The 20,583-nt window shown below is 48.6% G+C and overlaps 1 protein-coding gene across 3 annotated transcripts in view; it reads right to left on the bottom strand.

Moving 5' to 3' along the window:
- Positions 1-20,583, bottom strand: part of DOP1A (DOP1 leucine zipper like protein A) — a 1,047,530-nt gene that overhangs the window by 165,618 nt on the left and 861,329 nt on the right. For all 3 annotated transcript variants that reach the window (XR_014963003.1, XM_085611023.1, XM_085611022.1), the window contains 2 exons: positions 18,670-18,819; positions 18,463-18,524 (listed from right to left, as the gene is read on the bottom strand). Coding sequence is in view for 2 of the 3 variants with exons in the window: in XM_085611023.1 (XP_085467149.1) it covers positions 18,463-18,524; positions 18,670-18,819 (212 nt within the window). In the remaining variant the exon portion in view is untranslated. The remainder of the gene's footprint in view (positions 1-18,462; positions 18,525-18,669; positions 18,820-20,583) is intronic.

The raw sequence follows: 20,583 nt of genomic DNA, 5'->3' as shown, positions 1-20,583 counted from the left end.
AGGCACACAATCACCCTGCAGCTGCTCTCTATTAAGAAAAGAAATGCAGCAACTCTACAAACATGGCGTGTAAAGCACACGCCGTGTTTGTAGACTTGCTGTATTTCTCTTCTTAAGAGAGCTGGGCTGCAGGGTGATTGTGTGACTTTTTAAACTTTTCTGTGCTTGGCATAGTGTGCCCCCTAACTGGTATTTTCCTGTTTCTGTCATTGCATCCAGATATATGATACAACAAGTAACATCATACCTACAACAAGTCTGACTATTGGCTTTGTCAGTGGTTGTTAGTTGATTAAGATAAATAAGCAGCAACTATGGCTTGTATATACTATTGAAAAAGCTACCACTTAAAGCCCTGGTGACACCACGACAATGTTGCAGCCCATGAGTTTCAAAAAGAGAAGGGAAACAAGTGTTAGTGAAGAGAATACTCCCGACAGATGGATCCGTCACTTACAGCTGCCATCTGCTCAGACCTGCATCTTGGCAAGATTAAAAATCTTGGCAAGGCCTAACCAGCCTTCCATCCTTTTTAGTTAGTTCAGGTGAGCACGGTTACATAGAGAAAGCGTTTAGAAATGACAAGATGGCGAAAAAGGCTCCTTATAGAACCCCCAACGTCGATATGCAGAGACGCTACTTCTGAAGAATTGCCACACCACACTCGCTGTCTTCTCTGACATATCTTTAGTTCTTTTTTCTTCCATCCCCACCTGCTCTCGCCGTCTCCCTCTCTTCTTCCTCATATCAGTCCCATCTCCACGTTTACCCACTTTCCCCTTCTCCCCCATCCCATTCTTGTCTCCATTTCCCTCTCACTGCCTGTTCTTTGTTTTTTCTCTTACCGGTTTTCCATTCTCCGTTCTCCCTCTCAGTTCTCCAAAGCCTCTGGCTGCCTTTCTCTTTCCGTCCCTCTCTTACCTATTTCTCCATTACCCCTTCCCCATTTCTCGTCGTTGCGCCCTGATATTTTTATTACTTTGTTCCTCTCTCCCCCTTTCTCCGCCACTAAATCCTATTTCTCACTAATCTACTCTCCTTTTCCTTCAGGCTATGTTACAATTTTGAAAATGCATACCACTATCCCTGAATATTAGATGGAAGCACATTCAGAATTTGGACCAGTGTGCCTCTGCAGTGTCGGTGACCTGGCCAAAAAGGACATGAAAAGCTGAAATTGGATCATAAATATAAAGCTGGTCTAATCAGGGGCCCCAGAAATAAGTTTGGCCTAGGGCACTCAAAATCCTTATGATGTCCCTGTGCATTTGTTAAAGTTTTCATGTTAATCGCAGCACCCATCATGAGCTGCAATTAACACGAAAAACTTAACAAATGCACACAATCACCCGCAGCCCAAACCTATTAAGAAAAGAAATGCAGCAGCATAGCTGCCAAGGTTTCAAATTGCAATGTGGGACGTTTTCATAATTTCACTGTTATTATTAGAGCCATTTGAACAGGGCCTGCTCTAGTGCTGGTGGCGACGGTTGTGACAATGTTTGTTGGCACCTCAATGACCACCTCCGCCACAAATACTCTCATTACCAACTTTTAACAGTGCCCCTCAAGTCTCCATAACCCCTCTCTCTTTCATATTTATTTTGTTTAATAGCGCCACTCATACCAGTGTAAGGTGTTAAGCACTTTACATCGCATACACATTACACAGAGACACTGAATCGTAGTGTGGAAATCAATGTATAGGAAATGTTGCATCAGACATAGGAATAAAATTTCTCTTCTTAACAGAGCTGGGGTGCTAGGGTTTTAAGCAAAAGTTTGGAGTGATATTTGGCGCTGCACACAAATGTGGTCTGGTTCCTGGCGCACATAGCCATGGCTGCAGCGAGACCCTACACTACCACACACAGAGGAAATAAATTAGAGGGAACATTGCTTGGGCTCCGGCCTTGCTTGATATTTTTCAACACTGTGGGCAGGAGAGGTAGGGGTTGAAAGGAGCTCAGGTGTCCCAATCCCCAATGCAGGCAGAAGGCATCCCAGAGGGAGAACAACTTTGGGAACCCCAATGCGCACAAATATTGATATTACGCGTTCTCTATGGTGGCGAACAGATCGAGCCAGGGTTCTTCCAAGGGCTGGAAGATAACCTGTGCCACCTTGAGTGTAACTGCTATTCGTGGTCCTCTAGACAATGTCGGGTGAGTTCATCTGCACTTGTATTTAAAGATCTTGCCAGGTGCTAGATGATCTGGGACATACCCTGAACAGTCAGCCACTTCCAGAGATTTAGAGCCTTCTTGCACAGGGCACACAGCTACATGCCATTCTGTTTATTGCAATACCACATATCAGTCATGTTGTCCATGAGAACCTGTACCATTACCCATTGATAGTCGGGAGCCATGCATACAGCGCCAAGCAAATCGCTTGCCACTCCAACAAGTTGATGTGGTGGCGAGCCACCGTCGGAAACCAGAGTTCTCTTATCTCCACCTCTCCAAGGGAGCCTACTCAACCAAGCAACGATGCATCAGTCACAACCAAAACCACTGGGTGGGGTAGGGAGATGGCTCTGCTGCTGATCCAATATTGGATGAGCATCTACCACTGTAGGTTGTTCACAATCTCCTTTGACACCTGGGTAGACTATGTTAAGTCCCCGTGGTGCTGAGCCCATTGAGACTTCAGATCCCACTGCACAGCATGCATGTGCCTCCTGGTGTGGTTCATGAGCAGGAGAAGCCTCAGAGACACTTTCACTGAGACCCAGGTCAAGTGTTTGAACACTGGTTTTATAGTCTGAATGTTCTAGACTCATTGAGGCGGACGGAAGGCTTGGAAAAGCAAAGTGTCCAGGATGACTCTAATGAAGGGGATCCAGTCAGGTGTTATTTCGGCACAGTGATGGAAAATCCCAATGATGTCACAATGTTAGCCATCGTCTAGAGTTGACTTATGGCTGCTTGAGGTAAGCCTGCCTTCAGTAGCCAGTCATCGAAGTATGGGAAGACTGGTATTAACAACCTCCGCAGATGGGCTGCAACTACCACCATCACCTTTCTGAACAATCGAGGTGCACTGGTAAGTTCAAAGGGCAGCACGGTGAACTGAAAGTGCTAGTGACCCGCCTGAAACTGCAGGTGGCATTTGAGGGCGCCCTGACAGTGATGTGGAAATAGGCCTCCTGCAAATCCAACGCCACCATCCACGCTCCCGAATCCAGGGCAGACAGAATTCGGGCTAGAGTAAGCATTTTGAACTTGTCCTTACTGAGGAAGAAGTTCAAAGGGCATAGAGTCAGAATGTGGCAAAGGCCTCTGTCCTTTTTTGAGACCATGAAATAACAGGATTAACAGCCAGCCCCGATCTTTGATTCAGGGACCCTCTCTTATTGCTACCTTGTGCAAGACAGCTTGAACCTCTTTGCAGAGTATGGACAAGTGGTCCTCCGGAGAGTGTTACGGTGTGGGTGGCAAATCGGGTGGGTGGGACTAGACAGGTAAGGAATAATCAGGTCCACGAACTGCAGCACTTATTGGTCATATGTAATGCTCCGCTACCTGGGGAGGTAAAAGGTGACACATCCTACCACTGGGCGATTGTGAGCTGCAGAGCACAGTCTAGAGTGGGTTTGCAAAAGCTGCAGGAGGTGGGCTGAGGTTTGGTTAGGATGTCGCCCCTAGGCAACTCGGAGGCTGGCCTGTACCCTGAAAGGGGTGGGAGGCCTGCTGCAGTAGAGGTGCATATTGATGCTGCTGCTGGTATCCCTTGCCAAAACTTCAAAAAGGGTGGGGTTATTGTGGGATCTGCCGAACAGGTGCAGCTAGGTCTATAGAGCAAACAGTGGCTTTACTCTGTTTGAATTTTTCCAGGGCAGAGTCTGCCCTCACTCCAAACATCCAAGAGCCATCAAAGGGCATGTCCATTAGGAAATGTTGGACATCTAATGAAAACCTGTGGAGCAAATCCAGAAGTGGTTTATCTGCACCACGCTGGTCACGTATGCCCTATCCAGGTCGTGTCCAAGCCTGAACTTATGGAGTATTTCGCTGTGTCCTGGCCAACTGTGATCATTTGTTGCTGGGTTGGCCGGATATCATTTAGGACAGCTGGCAAGATTTCTGCCACTCTCCCCCATAACACGTGCAAATATCTCCCCAGGAGACGTTGACGGATATGAGGGCGCGGCTGGTAATAGAGAATATATGTTTAGTGAATGTTTCCATTCACTTAGATTTCCCGTCAGGCAGAGCGGTGGGAAAACCATTCGGGTTCAGGTAGATGCTTGTACCACTAGACTCTTCAGGGTAGTGTGCTAAAGTAGGAACTCAGGATCCCGGAATGCAAGATCCTGGCTTTGCCCAGGTGCCCATCAGTTAATACATTGAAAGGCACAAGAGGTTCTTGGTTGGTTTGTCCTGAGTTAAGGACCTCAATTAGGACATTTGTCTTTATTTCTGTTGTAGGGCAGTGAGAGCTAAACCTCCAACTCGCAAAGGAGGCAAACTCCTTAGTTGCCATCGCTGGTTGTGGGAAGATAAGAACAATGTCTGGAGAGGAGTCCAGACCACGGGCATCTTGCAGTTCATAAAACAGATTGCCTTCAACATCAGGGTCCCCATAAGTGTAGTCAGCTGCCTCCTTCCTCATCATCATGGTGAGGAGCGTACCCCTCTGGGTTGGATGGGCATATTGCCATTGTCTTGGTGGAGGAAAATGGTTTTCAGAGTCCGATAAGACTATCAGCTTCACCTCTGGCGTCAGATCTAGCATCGGAGCTCAGGTTGGTGGCATCAGTCGCAGCACTGGGGGCATCAGTCGCAGCACTGGGGGCGGCATCAGAGCCAAAGTCTGTAATGCCATGCCTGACAAGAGATCTCCCTCAAAACACGACCGAGTGACATAGTTGGTGACTGGAATGCACCACTCAGCTATAACCCAACTGAAGGCCACCCTGAAAGCTTGGGGCCCAAAGGCACACCAAAGGGATCCAGTGGAGCACAAAAATTGGTGTCTAAGTCCTGTTTCACCTCTCAAAGCTTTTGTGGCTTCGCCGATGGCCTGGAAAGGTCATTGCGCATCAGGATCTGCTCCGAAGTAGGGGAAAGACTCTGTGGCCCAGGGGTGCCCTGGCATCATGCGACATTAAGTGGTGGGAGTGGCGGGATGATAAAGACCCATCTTTGGACCTCTTGTGCTTTTTTTTTTTTTTAGAACACATTGTATTATTGCTTTTGGCAAGTAGCAGTACAGTGAATAAGAAACAAACTTGTGCCTGCAGTCAGTAAGTCGCTCCACCGAGTTCCCGCAAAATCTTTCGCATCATAATTACCAATATACATTCCCATCCCCTCCAATTGCATTGTAGCCACATAGTACATATTCACTCCATTGTGTCAGCGGACTATGTCCAAAGTTCCCATCTTAACATACTTCTTGTGGGCCCCTCGAGCTTTGTATACCAGTTTCTCCATTGAAGCACATACATTCATCCCATTAATCCATTCTGTCATTGTGGGGGCTCAAGTCTCTCCAGTGTCGGGCAAGGTCTCTCCTCACCATCAAGTACCCCACGGCAACCAGTGCTCTAGTACTCCATGGCCCTCCTGGGGTATCCATGATTCCCAGCAGGACGACATTAGAGTCCAATAAAAGCCAAATGTCCGTTGTGCTCTTTTGACCTACCTGAACTCGCTGACTGGTTGTGGAAGTGCGCCCGCACGCTCCACTTTGACTGAGTCTGTTTTCTCAACTTTGTTAAGTTTGACAATGGCGAGTTTCACTTTACGATCTTAGATGGCCTTGAAATAAAGTTTCACACAGCACCTACACAGCGAGTCCCGTTAGGATCTGAGAGACCACAGACAGACATCATGGAAGTCGGTCACCGACATTTAGCAATGACAGTCTCCACACAGCTTAAACCCTGTAGTCACTTCTGTGGCGGGAAGATATCCGACAAGGAGAAGCATGATGCTATCTAATGACGTTTGAGGGAATTGCTAGCAAAATGTTTCCGGACCCAGTCTAATGTCTGCCAAAATTTAGTGAGGGCAGGAATCTGCAGTTAGAAGTTTCAATCAGTAACAATGATACAGAGCAAGCCTCTGTATCTATATCACAAGATAGCCAATGGAAGAGATCACTTGAAAACAGACAATAAGAGCAGAGCTGCATATATTCAAAAAAACAGCCCTGCCACAACCCGTATGCCAATGTGAATAATAATCAGGACCACTGGAATTATGCAGCAGATGAGAGTCAAATTATATGTCAGGGTTTAGTAAATGATGCAGCAAAGAAAGACAGATTTTGCAGTGTTTTAGTATTACCTCATTATTTTGGTATTTTTACATATGTTAACACTTTCTGGGCAAATATTTCACCTCATTAGTACCACTCTGACGCCCAAATGCAGAAATAAGCAGCGGAAAGGTGGCCAGTAAATCTGTGCAAAGGGCCTTCCACTGCACAACAACATGTTTTCCTACGCTTTAAGTAACATTTGATCCATTTGCGCTAGAAACTAATTTTTTAGCTGAAATCTGCAAATTATTTCAGAAGATGATGTATTATGTGGCTAACATGGCAAATTCATAATAATGCGGAAAATGCTGCCCCCGCAGACAAGCTGGGACTACATGGCGGCAGCAGTCAGCGACTGCAAGCACAACACAGCGTATGCACGCCCCACGCCAGGCAGACTGAACTGGCATTTAAGGGAATTCCAATTCAGTGCGCCGTTTACGAGGAAGTGAACGGATGCGCGAAACATGGTGAGTCAGTGCTACCGCCTCCCAGGTCCCTTATTGTAGCAGTATACTAGAACACTTGGTGGGATGGTGGTGAACCTCTCCTTTTCATTCTTTTAGAATTACGGAATCTATGGATTATTCTGGGCCAGGATTTTGATGAACCACATATTGTAAAGACATAACAGAAGTAAGTTTTTCTATGTAACGCAGTGATACGTACATGTAAATTGATAAAAAGTTTTTGAAGCCGATAAAGGCTCAGTTGACTTTACTGTGGGCACGCAAACCTTCGTTTCAGATGGCCATCCAGTTCCCTTCTCTGCCACAGGAGCCTATGGGCCCACAGTGAACATTTGACCACCACAGACACGGGTGGACAACGGTAATTTCTTTATCCCTTGCAATTTGATGCCTCATGCATCTTCACTTTCTATAAGATTTTAAGGGTCATTTTCTATTATTTCGTAGGTGCCCCCCAGTCCCGAGGAAGACCCCTTTGTAAGGATCAAGGGTACCCTTCATTCTCCTGGGGTCGAAACGTCGACAGTCTCCTATTTGTTGCCAATGTGGTCAACAGTGCTTTATCAAGTGTCAAAATGAACATAATGGTTGTAAATATGTGTTTTTAGCCATTTGTCAGGCTGGAGAGGCTTTGTATTTAACACTGTGGATGTATATATTGTCACTACCCATATGTTTTCCACAGAAACCCTCACTTTCTCACAAACAAATCCCCCTCCGTTTCCCGCTTTTGGGGCACTTTTCGTATAAATTCAGGATATGTGCCGTGTTTTGAACATATCAGTGTGTTCAATATGATTAAATAATATTGAACAAGAAACTTTTTGCGAGTAATTCAATGAATGTTTTGTATAAATAATTATTTTTCCACTGGGTCCACCCTCTTTTGTACTGATATTTACCCAGGTCCCAGTGCTGTCTCTGGGGTATACCCATTATCTGAAATGACTTCCTTTTATGGCAATGGGGAAAATGGATATAGAAAATGTTCATTTTCCTGAGATGATCAGCAACTACAGCCATGCACTATGAGAATGTACTTGGAATAGAGTTGATGCTGAAAGCAAGGACTCTGTATTAACAATACACATTGCCTACCAAATACCTCAGGAATATGAGATGTTTCTGCACACTGGAAACATGGAAATAAGCACCCTGATGGCCTATGAAATACATTCAATCCTCTGATGGAACGCAACATCCAAAACATATATTTCTTTAATCATTTCTTTGATCGAGAATAGATCTGAACTCTTCTTGGGGTCTTTTTCGGACTAGAAATGTATCAGATTTTCTTTTTAGGTTTGTGGAACTATTTCCACAGCTACTGTGCAGCTGAAGTAAATCTCAATGATACTAACTAGACTTTTTTAGTGAAATGGCTGGAGGAGATGATCACCTGTCACTTGTTGTATTTTCACCCTTCCACAAGACTACTAATGCTCCCTACTACCAGTGTGGCGACAGAAGAGGTGGAAGGAAGGAGTCACTGCTCTGTGGTTGCACTGCTTGATGGCTGCATCACCCCTTTTAAGTCGTTGCAGGTTGGTAGGGCTCCTTTGGATGATGTCGGTGCTGCTAGTATTGCTGGGAATCTTGAGAGGTTTGAATACACTGTTGCAAAAAAACAATGATCATAAGCCTTGTAAAGGTGTCTTTAGTAATCCTTTTCTAAACCCACTGCATTAAAGGTGTTAGCTTTGTCTTCATGGGCTGCATTTCGATATCCATAGGACACAAAAAGAGTGTCATCAAAGACAGGGAAAATAAAAATTCTCTGCTGAGCTTCTGTACCAAATTGGTAAGGCAGAGCCATGAAGAACAACGCAAAGCAAGTCTCTGACAATATTCATGAGCAGCTAGATCAGATGAGTCCTCAGCTTCACTGGTCACTTGATTGGAGACCAGCATTCTCTTTTGAAAAAAATCCTGATAATCCTCCTTTTCTCTGCATGTTTTTGTTTCCCTTTGAAAACACTGAAGAGTCTCGGTTATAACAGACATATAGGAATGGAATATCTAGACTGGAATGATGAGCTTTCAAGCCCCTCAGACTAAAAGTTTTACTGTTGTTGATCTGTGAGACTCAACCTTGAGGTAACTCAGTTAAGGTTTGGGAATATTCTTGTAAAAGATTTTTTCAAAAATGTATTAATGTGCAAATAGATGAGAACATGATTTTTGATTATTAATGATTTTAATACTGCATAGTCATAAATCATAAACCAATGAGATTGCATTTAAAAGGAACTTCCCAAAACACTTGAAAGTGTAAAAGTGTAAATAAAATTGTAAGGACGTTATACCACATTTTTGTGAGAGGCATTATTTTACTGAAATAAATGCAGTTCTGATGTTTGCTGCTCATTTTGCGTCTGCTCATCAACCCCTTCCAATCAGTGTCCCACATCAAGGCACTTCTCCCATTGTTCCTGCGGAGCATCAAGTGAATGACGTCAAAGATGTGAGAATAGACCAATGTGTTAGGCAGTGTGTATAGTGGATGAGGCTTCCATTGTATACTCAAAGTATCCGTTGGAAGTTCTGCTGGAAGTGTACTAATTCTATGAACCGTAGTAGGGAAAATTTTTCATTTTGTGTCGTACATCTCCAGAGTGCAGTTGAGGAGGAGAGGACGGAAGATTTCTCTAACTTTAAGACATGGGTTAATGTTTAGAATTTTAAATAATACGTTGTCATTCCTGATTTACCAATGCAACCTTAACCAAACCTGTACCATGCTGAATTTGCAGACTCTATTAATAGCTTATGTGAATTTTGTATAAAAGCTCCTGGATATTGAAAAACTGTTGGTCTTTTTGGTTTTTGCTCTTGAATCTATTATGTTGGCTCTTGGGCTTTCGTCTCAGTTGACTCTTGGGGTTTTACTATAATTCTGTTTAACTAGGAGATTTATTTGAGCTTATGACTTTGTATTTCATTAATCGAGCCTTCATGGTGATTCTTACATTTTCCTCTGCACCACACATTTAACGATTATGTAATAAATCTATTTTCCCCTTATTTTTGACCGATAACTCAGTTATTAATGTTTCTGAAATTATAGTTTTTTAACTCTGCTAAGGTATGATATTTTGGGGGATAGGAGTGTATTCTCTTACTGTAAAATCAAATGAAGATTTGGAGTTGAAACTGAATAGGCAAAATTGGAGGTGATCAAATATTGGGGTTCAGATGATTATTGGGGTTTGGGTCCCACATTTTCGAACTGAAGCTCACTGTAGGCTTAGTCACAAGCATTGGAGAGTACATACTAGAATAATCCAAATCCCATATATGCTGTTCACGCCTCTTCTACAATTTGCAGGTCCATTTTGCAAAGAGGTGGAATGACCTGCTTGACGGTGTGTTGTGATGTTGAATGTCTCGCTGATGTCCATGCTGTCTTCGATGCACACTTTTCTCCTGACTTACATATTGGCTTTCTGGCCGTCCTCAATGTTGATTTCCCTGCTACCTTCAACACTGAATGACGGTGAACCTGCCCATATGTCGTAAATTGACCTACCCCCGATGTCATGGATCTCAGCATAGACCACGAGAGCATGTATTTTTCATATTGATGCCGTTCCTTGGATGGTTCTTTTGAAGAGTCCCTGAAAACAGTGGAGCAAGCTGCAGCAGTGGGAGCATCCTCCTTGGCCATTGATATCTGCCAGATGCTGATTGCTGACAGGCTCGCTGGTTCTACTGCAAGCCATGAGACTGTATTTTCTCCCTTCATGTCTTTTAAAGTCCAACTAGACACCTTGTAACAGAAAGGACAGGTTTCTGGACTATATGAACTGAGAAGGCAAACCATAGGACATTATGAAGATATATTTGAGCCTTTTATCCTCACACACGCATAACACATTCCAAAACTTTAGGGCATTTTGTGACGTCAAATAGTACTTTTATTCCAGAAAACAGAGAGAATATACATTTGTCCCTCAAGACGTTAACTGAAGTTGGTTTTTAATGTTTTAGAAAGGCTTCCATACAGAAAAAGCCAAAAAAGACTGATCTCACTTTTCCAACAATAAAGTCCCCACGTGCTGGCAAAAATAACAAACCTAACTGCCACTGGCAGGGCATGATGGCATATTGGGGGGGTGTCCTTACTTAAATGAGCAGTGCCAGTTTTATTGCCACATTGCCCTTCTTTTCAGCTTTTAGAAAAAGGTTTGGGAAGGTTTCTTGACACTTTGAGAAATTGTGATTTTTTTCTGTTATTAAATTGGCTGCTTTTCTAATGACAGCTAGTTCATATTGGGCAATATCGCTTCCAACAGGCTGCCCAAAACATTCTTTTGAAAAATAGCCTTTTCAAAAGAAAATTACGATGAACACATTTTGTAAAAGTGCACCGGGATCTTGTGCGTGGGTGGGTCAATTCAGTGCTAATCACAATAAATGTAAAAATCCCTTGTGGAGAACCAAATATATTCCTGTGAAACAACAGTACTTATAAGATGTACACTTTCCCAGTCACGTGTCAAGTTATTTTATACTTATGTGTTCACCTATTAAAAGGAAGTGTCAAGGGGGGCGGAGTCAAGATGGCGACGGAGTAGGACGCTCTCCTCGGTCCCTCCGGCGCCAGTCCTGCACAGCATTGAAATTGCGGCCTCCCGAGGACCCCAGAGACCTGCAGGGTGTAGCGCTGGGTCTCCTGTAGCAGCAGAGGTCATTTTGAGTCGCCGCCGGCCCTCCCCCCCCCGTGGCGCTAGCTGTCCCGCCCGGGTTGAGGCCTGTGCCGCGGCTGGTGGAGAAGCCGGGACCTTGCCTGACACTTGGGGCTGGAGCTGTGGAGCCCGACCTCCCATCGGGGACGAAGTCAACTGCCGGAGGTGGCGCGGGGGTGCAGTTGCCCGGCGTGCAGGGGCCTCGTCCTGCGGGCGGACCCCGCGGTGACCACTGGTGAGCATTGCACCGCTTCGAGGGAGGGAGCGAGGCCCGAGACGGTCCCCGGACGGAAGCGCTGCCGCGCCGGAGAGTGAGCTTCTCGGACAGCCCTGGAGAAGCGACGTGTGGGGCCCGGACCCCTCCGAATTCCCAAGGGGCGGTGAGCGGCTGGAGCGGAAGCAGCACTGCGGCCTCTGGGGGACTGAGCTGGTGGCACTGGGGGGGCCTGGGGCGTGGGAGCTTTGAGAGTGCTCCGCCCGCGGTAGCGCTAGAGGGCCTGCGGTCCTGCAAACAGACTGGGGCCTGCTCTGGATTCTGGACAACTGGGGGAGCCAAGAACTGCAGGGCTTCCCCCCGGACATTGGTGACATTCGCGCGGGCCCGGTGAGTGGCGCTGGGGGCCCATGGTGGGGGCGGTCTTCCTGGGGGGCCCCCTCTGGTGAACGCTGTGCAGCCCTGCTGCCCCATTGCCCGTTCTGGTCGGCCTGCGTCCCCACGGAAGCGAGTGGCCTGAGGCCTGCGGTAGCGGGAGCGGGTGGGGACTCGCCCTACGCCGGGCTGTGTGGCCCTTCGCTGAACTTTCTGACCTACTTAGCGCCTACCAGTGCCTGCTTCCCCCCCCGCTCGGCACGGTCTGGGGCGTGGGGCCTGTCCGAGGACCGGCTAACCCCGATAGGAGGATCAAGCAGCAGGGCGGCGCCGGTGGTGAAACCCAGTGGCCGGACGACGCGTTGCTATCCTTGCCCGGGGCGCAATGTCTGGCAAAACCCGTGGAGGCAGGACGGGACGGGAGGGTCCGCAGCGGGGTGCTACCCCTACGACGCCGCCGGGCGCTAGAGCCTCTGCCAAGCCTCCGGATGATGATGCGCCTGTCACCAAGGCGTTTATGCTGGACCTGTTCAACGCCATCAAGGAGGATATCACCAGCCTCCGCTCCCAGCTGGCCTCTGACCTACGGGAGGTGCGCCGGGATGTGGATGGTATTGGGGAAAGGGTGGCGACCCTGGAGGAGCATGATTTGGGACTCGCCGGTGATGTCCATCAGCTCCAGCAGGATGTCCTGCGCCTTACGGAGCAGAACTTGGACCTCCAGGCCCATGCGGAGGACTTAGAAAATCGGTCCCGACGGAACAACATCCGCATTCGTGCGGTGCCCTGGGATGGCGAGGCTGGGGATCTGCGGGGCTACCTGGAGGGCCTGTTCTTGCAGATTCTGGGAGAGGATGACCTTCACGAGATCCGAATGGACAGGGTGCACCGCGTGGGGTTGCCGAGAGGATCAAGGGCTCCTCCTCCCGATATTTTGGTGTGCGTCCACGATTACCAACTTAAAGAACGTATTCTTCGTAAGGCGAGAGGGCTAACATCGCTACTGTACCGGGACCACCGTCCCCAGCTATTTCAGGACCTGGCGGCGTCGACGCTGCAGAAGCGCCGTGATTTTCGTCCCGTAACGTCCTTTTTGCGGGACCAGAGTATCTCCTACTCGTGGGGCCATCCGTTCCGGCTGATTTTTAGGTGGCACAACAGGCTGGTTCAGGTCCGCTCTCTACAGGCTGCCAAGGATCTCCTTGGTTTGGACGACGGATCCCCCCCAGTGGGGGCAGGGGACTCGCCGACGGGACGACGTCGACGCTCCTTCTCCTGGCAGCGAGTGGGGCGCCCTTCTGGCCCGGGCCGGCCGGACTCTGTGACCAGCGTACAGGAGCGAGATGCCGCAGTTGCTTAGGTGGCGACTGTCACGGAAACTGCCTTGCAGGACTCTTCTTCGGCTGCCTAGCCTCTCGGGAGGCCTCTGATTGCTTGTCGCCGGAGGGCCACCCTCCTTCAGGTACCACGGGGTTTTGATGTACTTTGTGAGGAGACACCCTGGGCCTGTTCATTGGAGAATGGAGGGCGTAGGCTCCGCTTCATGGACTTGGGGGACACCTACAGTGGTTCCTGTGTTGGGGTTGCGGGTATTTTCTTTTTGTTTGCGTTCCTTCTTTGGTGCGATCTTGGTTGGTGGAGTTCTTGAAGCGGGTAGGGGGGAGGGGGGGGGGTTGGTTGGGGTTGGGGCAGGGGGGTCCAGTGGTGGCGGCTGGGGGTGGCGTGTGCGAGCTGTGCGGGGGCTGTTTGTTGTGAGAGGGATGGAGGGAGGGCTTGGGGTGAGTGATTGTATGAGTCTTGGCTTCGGACGGGGGAGTTTGGGGCGGAGATGGCCGGGGTCCTTGCTCTCCTTGTTGGAGCAGGACACGAGGCGACGCCTGGATGGCGAGACGACTGAGACGTATGACACCTTCGGGAATGCCCCTGAGTTTCCCTGGGCTAGGTTGCGGGGGCAAAGGCCCCGGAGTGTGCGGCTGGTCCTGGTATGGAGGGGGAGGGTTGCCCGCGCTGGTCGATTGGTACAGGTGCTGTGGTGTGAGTGGGACGGTCTGATGGAGAAGAGTGAGGGGACCATTATAGGATGCCTGTTACCTTAGGCACTTGGAATGTGAAGGGGCTGAACTCTCACCAGAAACGCCAAAAGGTCTGGAAATACATCTTAGATCATCACCTGGATGTGGTGGGGCTTCAGGAGACACACCTGGCCCGACGAGACGAGTCGCGCCTCAAGCATCGGCAATTCCCTCTTATCTATAGGTCTTCGGCGGTATCGAAGCACAGGGGGGTGGCCCTGATGTTTCGTTCGACTCTGCAATTTCAGCCTCTGGGGGTGCGTGGTGATAGGGAGGGCAGATGGCTCATTGTTAAGGGGGTGCTTCTCGGCAGAACGTGCACGTTCCTGGTGCTGTATGCTCCTAATGCTGGGCAAAACAGGTTCCTCCTGGAGTTGTTGCATTCAGTGGAGGACTTTGTGGAAGGCGGCCTCTTTATCATGGGCGATTTTAATTTGGTCTGGGACAGGGATCTGGACTGTTCTCACCAGCAGAGAGCCGAGGCCGGCCTCTTCTCGGAGGAGGTGCGTCAGCTGTTTGGGGAGCTCGGCTTATTGGACGGATGGCGCTCTCTGCACCCCGTCTCCCGTGATAATACCTTCTTTTCCCACGTGCATCATTCGTACTCCCGCCTGGATCATGTCATTTATAGCCAGTCACTACAGGGGTCCCTGCGGGAAGCGAAAATCTTTCCCCTCTCCGTGTCTGATCATCATAGCTTATTGGCGCTAGGCCTCCAATGGGCGCCAGACGGGACTGTGCCGCGACGATGGTTTTTCCCGGCGTCACTGGTGAGGGACGAGTCCTCTTGCACTGCTCTCCGGAAGGCGATCCGAGAATTCTTTCAGCTTAACCCAGTTCGGGACACCTCGGTCGTTACTACCTGGAATGCCTTTAAAGCGTCGATCCGGGGCAGCTGTTTGGCCCTGAATGCGGCGCTTAACCGGCAGCGGCGGGGGGAACGGGAGGCGCTGGAGAGGGAGCTTTTAACATCGGAGCAGGCGCACAAGACTAACCCGTCCAGACAGACATTGCGCCCTCTTACTGCTCTCAGGGGCGAGCTGCGGGCCCACTTTAACAACAGGGCTGAGTTCACTCTCCTGAAGCTCCGCCATCTTTCTTACTACCAGGGGAACAAGGTGGGGCGGCACCTGGCCCGTCAGCTGCGCCGTAAGCGGGAGAGGGAATATATAGGGGGCGTGCGGGATGCCGCTGGCCTGCTGCAGCACCATGCCGCGACCAAGGCGGAACTCTTCGGGGACTTCTATGCAACATTGTACTCGGGAGACGTCCTGGACCCTACGGCTCAGGAGGAATATCTGCGTGCTCTTCCGCTCCCCCGCGTGTCTCCCGAGTGGAATGAGCTACTCTCTGCCCCCATCACTAGAGAGGAAGTATTGGGTGCTATTAATTCCCTGAAACCACGCAAGGCACCTGGTGCGGATGGGTTCACGGCCCTTTTCTATCAGAGCTTCGCGGTGGATGTCTGAGTTCCTGGTTTGCCTGTTTAATGATATGGCCGGCTCGGGGGTGTCCTTGGCCTCCATGGCGGAAGCGGTCATCTCGGTGATCCCCAAACCCGGCAAGGATCCCTCAGTCCGTTCGTCCTTTAGGCCGATAGCCCTGCTCAATCTAGATGCTAAACTCTACTCTTCTATCCTGGCGTCGCGCTTGCAGGACTTGATGCCGGTTCTGATTCACCCTGACCAATCGGGTTTCATCAAGGGGCGGCGGACTCATGACAACACCAGACGGGTGGTCCATCTTATCGAGAAGGCCAACCGATTTCGCATCCCGGCGGTGCTGATTGGGCTAGATGCCGAGAAGGCGTTTGATCGGGTGGACTGGCAGTTTCTGTTCCGCACTCTTCAAGCTTTTGGGTTCTCGGACAGGTTTGTGACCATGCTTAAAGCTAACTACAGCGGCCCCCGATCTAGAGTTGCAGTTAATGGGTGTTTGTCCTCCTTTTTCCCGCACTCGCGGGGTACGCGGCAGGGATGTCCTCTCTCCCCTCTGCTGTTTGCCTTGAGTATCGAGCCTCTTGCAATAGCGATCCGGGAACATCCGGATATCCGGGGAATACCCTTCACGGGGGAGCAACATAAGATTTCTCTCTTCGCGGACGATGTCCTCCTTTCCCTTGCGGACCCGGCGCATTCTTTGCCCCATGTACGAACGGTCCTGGCGCACTTTGAGGGGGTTGCGGGGTTTCGGGTCAACTATGGCAAATCTTATATTCTCAATCTCACGCTCTCGTCGGCGGAGGTGGACCGGCTTCGACCGCTCTCGCCCCTATCGTGGTCCCACTCCTCCCTACTGTATCTAGGGGTCCGCTTGACCCCCACAGTGGGCAAGCTGTACTCTGCTAATTTCCCTCCACTCCTGGCGAGTATACAGACGGATTTGCAGCGTTGGAAACCGCTGTTTATCTCCTGGCTGGGCAGGATCCATGCGGTCAAGATGACGCTTCTACCGAAGCTCCTGTATCTGTTCCAGGCTCTCCCTATTGTTCTTGACGGGGACTTTTTTCGCCGCATAAAGACTCTAATGCTTCGCTTCGTGTGGCAAGGGGGCAGGGCTCGTTTTTCCTTTTCCACTCTTCGGCGGCCGCGGGCGGAGGGGGGGTGGGACTCCCTGATATACAGCTTTACTATAAAGCGGCGCAGCTGAGGGTCTTGGTGGAGTGGACCCAGCCACTCTCGAAGAAACACTGGCTCCACATGGATAGGAGTGTGGCGGGTCGCACGATCTGGGATTTGGTGTGGAAACCTAAGGGGGACAGGCCCAAGAATGCCTACCTTAGTACCCCCACTGGCACCACCCTTAAGGTCTGGGATGCGGTCTCGGGTGACGACCGCTGGACCACTTTTCCATCGCCTTTCACCCCCATCCATTTCAATCCGGCCTTTCCGCCTGCGCTCCGCGAGGGCCCCTTTGACGCTTGGAGGGAGGGAGGTTGCTTAGCCCTCACGCACTTGTTCCACGGCGCTGCCCCGCTGACCTTCCCGAATTGTAGACGAGACTATGGGATCGCCGAGACGGAGAGGTTTCATCATGGCCAATTGCTACACTGGGCCCTGTCTCCGTCGGTTCGGGAGGCGGCGACTCGGCCGCCTACCCCCTTTGAAGCATTTCTCTCCCGCGCTTCCACTATGCGGGGGGCTATCTCTTTCATCTATAGCCATCTTCTGGCTACGGCTGTGTCGCCTAGGCCACGGTATATGGGCCAGTGGGAGGGCATTGTGGGGCGGGATATCACAGACGAGGAGTGGTCCCACCTGTGGCGGGACCTGACCAGATTTAATCATTCGTTGGATCTCCGGGAGGCTCATATTAAAACTATGATGGATTGGTACCTCCCCCCTGCCAAGCTCCATCGTATTTTCCCTAGCTCATCAGATAGATGTTGGCGGGGCTGTGGTCTACTGGGGGACTTCCGGCATATTTGGTGGGACTGCCCGGTTATCCGCCCCTATTGGGAAGAGATTTTGTCCCACATCAAGGACATCCTGGGGTACCCGATCCTGAACTCCATGGAGCATGTGCTGTTGGGTCTTCGAGACCCGCTTTTAGAACATCAGACGCGAGTGGACAAAAAGATTTTCTGGCTCTGCGTAGGTGTGGCTAAAATCACTCTGGCGGCGGCCTGGAAAAAGAGGGAGGCTCCGGCGATCTCACTGTGGCATGCGAGGTTGTGGAAACTATTGAGCATGGAGCGCATGGCGGACATATTTCTGGGGGACTTCAAAAATTTTGTTTTCCGCTGGGGGCCGCTGGTGCGATTCCTGTCCCGGGGGCTTCCAGCTGCTGTGTGCCCGCCGTCGATCCGAGCCCTCCATCTGTTCCAAGTGTGATTTTCGTTGGAAGCTTGCTGTAGTATGGTTGTGTGCTGCTACCACTGGTGGGGTGGGGGAGGGGGGGGATGGTGGTTGGGGTGGGGGGGGAAGTTCTTTTGGTTTTGTTTTTCGTTTTGGTGGCGTGTAGTGACAGTCCTCAACGATGAGAGGGGAGAACCAGCCATTATGGGATTGGCTGGTCCATCCCCGGTAACTTGCATACTAGTGAAGGCTCTGGGTGGGTGACCTTCACACGCTTGTACAACCTCAGCGATGGCGCCCTGGACTTGGTCCCTTTGCATCTCCTTTAGATTGCAGCTCGGCTGGGCCGGACACCAGGACTATTACTAGCACAGCGACCCCCCTCCCTTGGTGCATCTCCCCTGCATGGGAATTGTGGCGGGACTGCCGCATGTTGATTTTTCATTTTGTTTTTTATCTTACTGAAAAATAAAAACACCTTTGACAAAAAAAAAGGAAGTGTCAAAACTGAGAACATGTTTTATTAACTGTCTATGGAAATGTACTTAAACAGAGAAAGAATCAAGTACTTACTCATCAAGTCTCGGAAAGTGGTTTTGTCATGTGTCATCAGGTGGTCTATAATTGCTCTCCAGCTGAAAGACAGAAGGGTCCTGACGTTATTAACTTGATGTATATTTGAGGCATGTAAAAATGTCCCCAAAGAATGTGCTCCTCAGTATTGAGCAAAACATATTCCAATTTTACTTATAAAGTAGTTCAAACAAAAATAAGCCTTACTGACTAACACAAGAAGCATCCATTTGGAAGAAATTGGTATCCATGAAGAGATCAAATGCTTCCTTTTTCCATGTTCTTCTTGTATACTGATAGCCACTGAGACTACTCAATAACTGGACACATGCTCGATAGCTGGGGGCATTGTGAGCACTAAGAAAAACATCACAACATGCGATTAGTATCACAGCTATTACCATAAAATAAGTTTCAACATTTTATACACTAGAGGCAGAACGCCGCATGGTTTAATATATATGTATTATGAGGGAAGCATATCACACATAACTAATTAATATAATCACACTTTCCTTTGTAAACACCAAGCCTATGTGACTTTCAAACGAACACAGAGCCCAATCCAAACTCCTTAGCTTTGTTTTAAAAACGTTACACAACACCTCCACTCTGTATCTCATCCAACACAACCAACACGCTCCACTCACCACCCTAGGGTAACCTCAACTACTCTCTTCTATGTTCCAAATCCCTCTTGTGCTTCCATAGGAAGCAGGTCTTTTGGGTTAATATGGAACTGCTTTCCGGCTTAGCTAAGTGCCATAGCCTCACTTCTATTTTTTTAAAGGACACTTAAGGCTCACCTAACAGATTTAGTAAACAACAAGACTTATTGACACCTGCCATACTGTCACAGTGCCATCGTAAAAAAGCGTAACTATTATAAATACTCAAACTAAAAAGTTTGTTTTGTTTCTCATCCCACATACTGGTTAAAATGTACAATAACCGCTTGTTTGATTATATTTACTGATGTCATAGCTCACTGTTGTTAACTATAAACACAACTTCTGGTAGAAGGGTTAATTAAGAATCAATATATATCGCATTACATTCCTTGGAAAAAGCAGCGGGATACACCAAATTGTGCTTGAATAACCAGAGAAACTCCTACAAACCCTACTCAACACTACATAGAAGAGTGACCCAAGTGTTTTTCTCCAAAGAACCAGCCTAACTCCTGAGTATTGATGCACCAGTTAGGAAAAGAAGGGAAGGGCTAACACAAGAAGAGTGACACAAATGTACTGTACACTGGCAAAGTTCAAAGGTTACATCTCCTGACCTACAACCTCTGCAGTGTTGTAGTATCGAAAACGCAATTCTCAGATGTAGATTGTGCCCAGCCACAATACGTCATCATTCGGTGGGGCATTACACAGTATCCCTTGTATGGCACTGCGATTACTCTGCCTTTAACTCAGCTTTTCTAATATATATATTTTTTTAATTTTACAATTTACATTGTTTTCTTAGCACAGATATACAAACAAGCCACGAAGTATTAGACACTGCCACCTCCGCATATATCAGAACTGATTTACGATATGAACATATTTATAGTGCAGACTTTTTACAACCTAGATCCCACAGTGTTCCTACAGGAGGATCATTTACTAGCTCCACATGAACACAACTAGTGAGTTTTCAAGGGGGGTATCAAGTGCAATGGATAATAAAGACCACCCAGGATTTTTCCCTAAGCAGTATACTGTGGGGATGTTGTCCTGGGAATCATCTCTCTGAACCAACCTTTGAGTAAACTTCTATAGTGTTCGGCCATTTAAACACTATTCCTTAGGTATAATAACAAAATAGTAGCTAAATAAACTTCAATTTCTTTGGTCATATTTCTTACAATATACAAGTAAAGCAGCAAGAATTGCTGCTGCATATCTTACATTCATTATGAAATGACCATATCTCACAATGCTGACTCAAAGTACCCCTAAAATATCCCTAGCCTGACTCAATATATAGGTGACCTAAAATAGGGACGCACACATTTAAGAGGAGGAGACTGGATAAATATGTTACTTACCTTCGGGAAACATGTTTCAGGTGAATACTCTATCAGCAGATTCCTCACTCTGTGAATCTTCCCAGACACTATTCTGG

Source organism: Triturus cristatus, chromosome 6 (assembly GCF_964204655.1).
Source record: "Triturus cristatus chromosome 6, aTriCri1.1, whole genome shotgun sequence".
NCBI classification, from domain to species: Eukaryota; Metazoa; Chordata; class Amphibia; order Caudata; family Salamandridae; genus Triturus; species Triturus cristatus.
The sequence above is the reverse complement of the archived record's forward strand: the minus strand, read 5'-3'. Positions and strand labels throughout refer to the sequence as shown.